The sequence below is a fragment of the Arachis duranensis genome, chromosome 10 (assembly GCF_000817695.3).
Source record: "Arachis duranensis cultivar V14167 chromosome 10, aradu.V14167.gnm2.J7QH, whole genome shotgun sequence".
Classification (NCBI taxonomy): domain Eukaryota; kingdom Viridiplantae; phylum Streptophyta; class Magnoliopsida; order Fabales; family Fabaceae; genus Arachis; species Arachis duranensis.
Window position 1 is genome coordinate 58,694,403 of NC_029781.3, and position 3,502 is coordinate 58,697,904.

The 3,502-nt window shown below is 39.4% G+C and overlaps 1 protein-coding gene across 1 annotated transcript; it reads left to right on the forward strand.

Annotated features, from left to right (window-relative positions):
- Positions 1 to 219: 219 nt before the first annotated feature.
- Positions 220 to 801, forward strand: LOC110276811 (uncharacterized). Its single transcript, XM_021133937.1, has one exon. It carries the CDS (start codon positions 220 to 222, stop codon positions 799 to 801), a length of 582 nt encoding a protein of 193 aa, XP_020989596.1.
- The last annotated feature ends 2,701 nt before the right edge of the window (positions 802 to 3,502 follow it).

Genomic DNA, 3,502 nt, shown 5'->3' on the forward strand with positions numbered 1-3,502 from the left:
AAAGAGGATGCACAAACATCTGCTCCCAACCCACCTCAAGAAAAAGAAGTCCCCAGATCATATGTTTCAAAAGCTCCTTACCCTCAACGATTAAAGAAGAATGAAAAGGACAACCAATTCTCCAGATTCTTGGAGGTTTTCAAGAGACTGCATGTCAATATTTCTTTTTTTGAAGTACTAGAGCAAATGCCACTCTATGCTAAGTTTTTGAAGGAGTGAATGACCAAGAAGAGAAGTTGGAGAAATAATGAAACTGTGGTGTTAACCGAGGAATGTAGTGCTATCATTAAACATAAGTTACCTCAGAAATTGAAGGATCCTGGGAGCTTCCAAATCCCCTATTTTATAGGAAAAATCACAGTGAAAAAGGCCTTATGTGATTTGGGAGTGAGCATAAATTTGAAGTCCTTAGCAATGATGAAGAGAATGATGATTGAGGAAGCCAAACCAACAAGAATGACACTTCAATTAGCAGACCAATTATTCAAATTTCCCCATGGAGCAGTAGAAGACTTGTTGGTGAAGGTGGGAGACTTCATCTTCCCAGCAAACTTTGTGGTGTTGGATATAGAGGAAGAAGCCAAAGCTTCAATCATTTTGGGAAGGCCGTTTCTAGCAACAGCCAATGCCATCATCGATGTCCAAAAGGGTGAACTTACCCTTAGGCTACACGATGAGAAAATGGTATTCAATGTGTTCAAGGCCATGAGTTACCCACGAGAATCACTAGGAGAATGCATGAGGTTGGATGCAGTGGAAATCATAGTACAAGAAACCCTTGAAGAAGAAAAACATGAATAGGTGTCAGAAGAAGACCCCACATCAAATAGTGAGGCTGCAACAGTTCAATCAACCGAGGTACTCATTCCAAGCACATTGGAGGAAAAAAAAAGAAGAGAAAGAAGCATCTAAACTCGCACTGAAAGCATTGCCTCCCACTCTCAAGTATGTATAATTGGGAAGTGATGAAAGTTACCCAGTGATCATCAATTTTTCTCTCATTCAAGAACAAGAGAAAGAGTTAATCAAGGTGCTGCAAAAGCACCAATATGCCATTGGATGGACCCTTGCTAATTTAAAAAAGATAAGCCCCTCCATGTGCATGCATAAGATCCTGTTGGAAGATGATGCCAAACCCTCCATTCAACCCCAAAGAAGGTTGAATCCAGTCATGAAAGAAGTGGTACAAAAGGAGGTCATGAAGCTATGGAAGGCAGTGGTGATCTACCCAATTTTGGATAGCCCATGTGTGAGCCTCGTTCAAGTAGTCCTCAAGAAAGGAGGCATCACTGTGGTGCCTAATGAAAGGAATGAACTCATCCCTACAAGAACAATCACGGGATGAAGAATGTGTATTGATTATAGAAAACTTAATGAGGCCACAAGAAAAGACCACTTTCTACTTTCCTTCATGGACCAAATGCTGGAAAGACTTGCAGGGCATACATACTACTACTTCTTGGATGGCTACTCAGACTACAACCAGATAGTAGTTGACCAAAGAGATTAAGAGAAAACATCTTTCACTTGCACATACGGGGTCTTTGCTTATAGACGCATGCCCTTTGGATTGTGGATTGCACCTGCACTTTTCAAAGATGTATGTTGTCAATCTTTTCATATATGATTGAAAAATTCATTGAAGTTTTTATGGATGAATTTTCAGTATTTGGGGATTCCTTCCCGGATTGCTTGCATCACCTTGCCTTGGTGCTAAGGAGATGCCAAGAGACTATCCTAGTCTTAAATTGGGAGAAATGCCATTTTATGGTAATAGAAGAGATAGTCCTTGGCTACAAAATCTCTAATTAAGGTATAGAGGTAGACAAAGCCAAGGTGGAAATAATTGAGAAATTACCTCCACCTAGTAATGTCAAAGCAATTAGGAGCTTCTTAGGACATGCTGGATTCTATAGAAGGTTTGTTAGAGATTTTTCAAAAATTGCTAAACCTTTGAGTAACTTACTTGTCTCTAATGCACCTTTTGTGTTTGATCAAGAATGCATGCTGGCTTTTGAAGATCTAAAAAGAAAACTTTCCTTAGCACCTATCATTGCCCCACCTAACTGGGATTCACCTTTTGAGCTGATGTGTGATGCATCAGATTTTGCTATTGGGGTAGTGTTAGGACAAAAGAAAGACATTTTGGTGCATGTTATATACTACGGTAGCAAGATCCTTAATGAAACCCAAAGGAATTACACCACCACTAAAAAGGAATTACTCGCAATAGTGTTTGCATTTGATAAATTTAGATCATATCTCATTGGCTCTAAAGTGATTATTTTTACTGATCATGCAGCACTAAAATACCTACTTGCTAAGAAAGAATCAAAACCAATATTGATAAGCTGGATTTTGCTGCTGTAGGAGTTCAACATTGAGATTAAAGATAAGAAAGGAGCAGAGAATAGCAGATCACTTGTCAAGAATTCCTTATAAAGAAGGTAGCACACACAACCCGAGTGTGAATGAGTCTTTTTTGGATGAGCAATTAATGTTTGTTCATAGGGCACCTTAGTTCGCGAACATTGCCAATTTTAAATCCACTGGGGAAGTACCTTCAGTGATCAACAAACATCAGAAGAGAAAGCTCATCAATGATACCAAGTATTTCATCTGGGATAAACCATACCTCTCCAAAAAATGTTCAGATGGAATACTTAGAAGATGTATCTCAGAGGAAGAAGGATGGAAAGTCTTATGGAATTGTCATGGTTCTTGCTATGGAGAATACTTTGGAGGAGAAAAGGCTACAGCCAAAGTGTTGCGGTGTGGATTCTTTTGGCCCACCATCTTCAAGGATGAAAAAGAACTAGTGAAGAGTTGTAATGAATGCCAGAGAGCTAGAAACTTGCCCAAAAGAAATCAGATGCCACTACACTTCATCCTAGAACTTAAATTGTTTGACGTGTGGGGGATTGATTTCATGGGACCATTCCCAACTGATGTGTGGAAAACGATCCAACACAAAACTCACCGGCAAGTGTACCGGGTCGCATCAAGTAATAAAACTCACGGGAGTGAGGTCAATCCCACAGGAATTGAAGGATTGAGCAATTTTAGTTTAGTGGTTGATTTAGTGATGAGCGGATAATTTATACGCTTTTTGGCATTGTTTTTAGGTAGTTTTTAGTAAGTTCAAGCTACTTTTAGGGATGTTTTCATTAGTTTTTATGTTAAATTCACATTTCTGGACTTTACTATGAGTTTGTGTGTTTTTCTGCGATTTCAGGTAATTTCTGGCTGAAATTGAGGGATTTGAGCAAAACTCTGAAAAAGGTTGACAAAAAAGGACTGCTGATGCTGTTGGAATCTGACCTCCCTGCACTCGAAACGGCGTTGGAAAATAGACATCCAGAGCTTTCCAGCAATATATAATAGTCCATACTTTATTCGGAAATTGACGACGTAACTTGGCGTACATGCTGCTGTCTGGAGTTAAACGCCAGAAAAACGTCATGATCCGGAGTTGAACGCCCAAAACACGTTATAACTTGGC

Excerpts from the sequence above, each read along its gene's own strand:
- LOC110276811 (XM_021133937.1), top strand. The coding sequence starts at position 220 with ATGACCAAGAAGAGAAGTTGGAGAAATAATGAAACTGTGGTGTTAACC.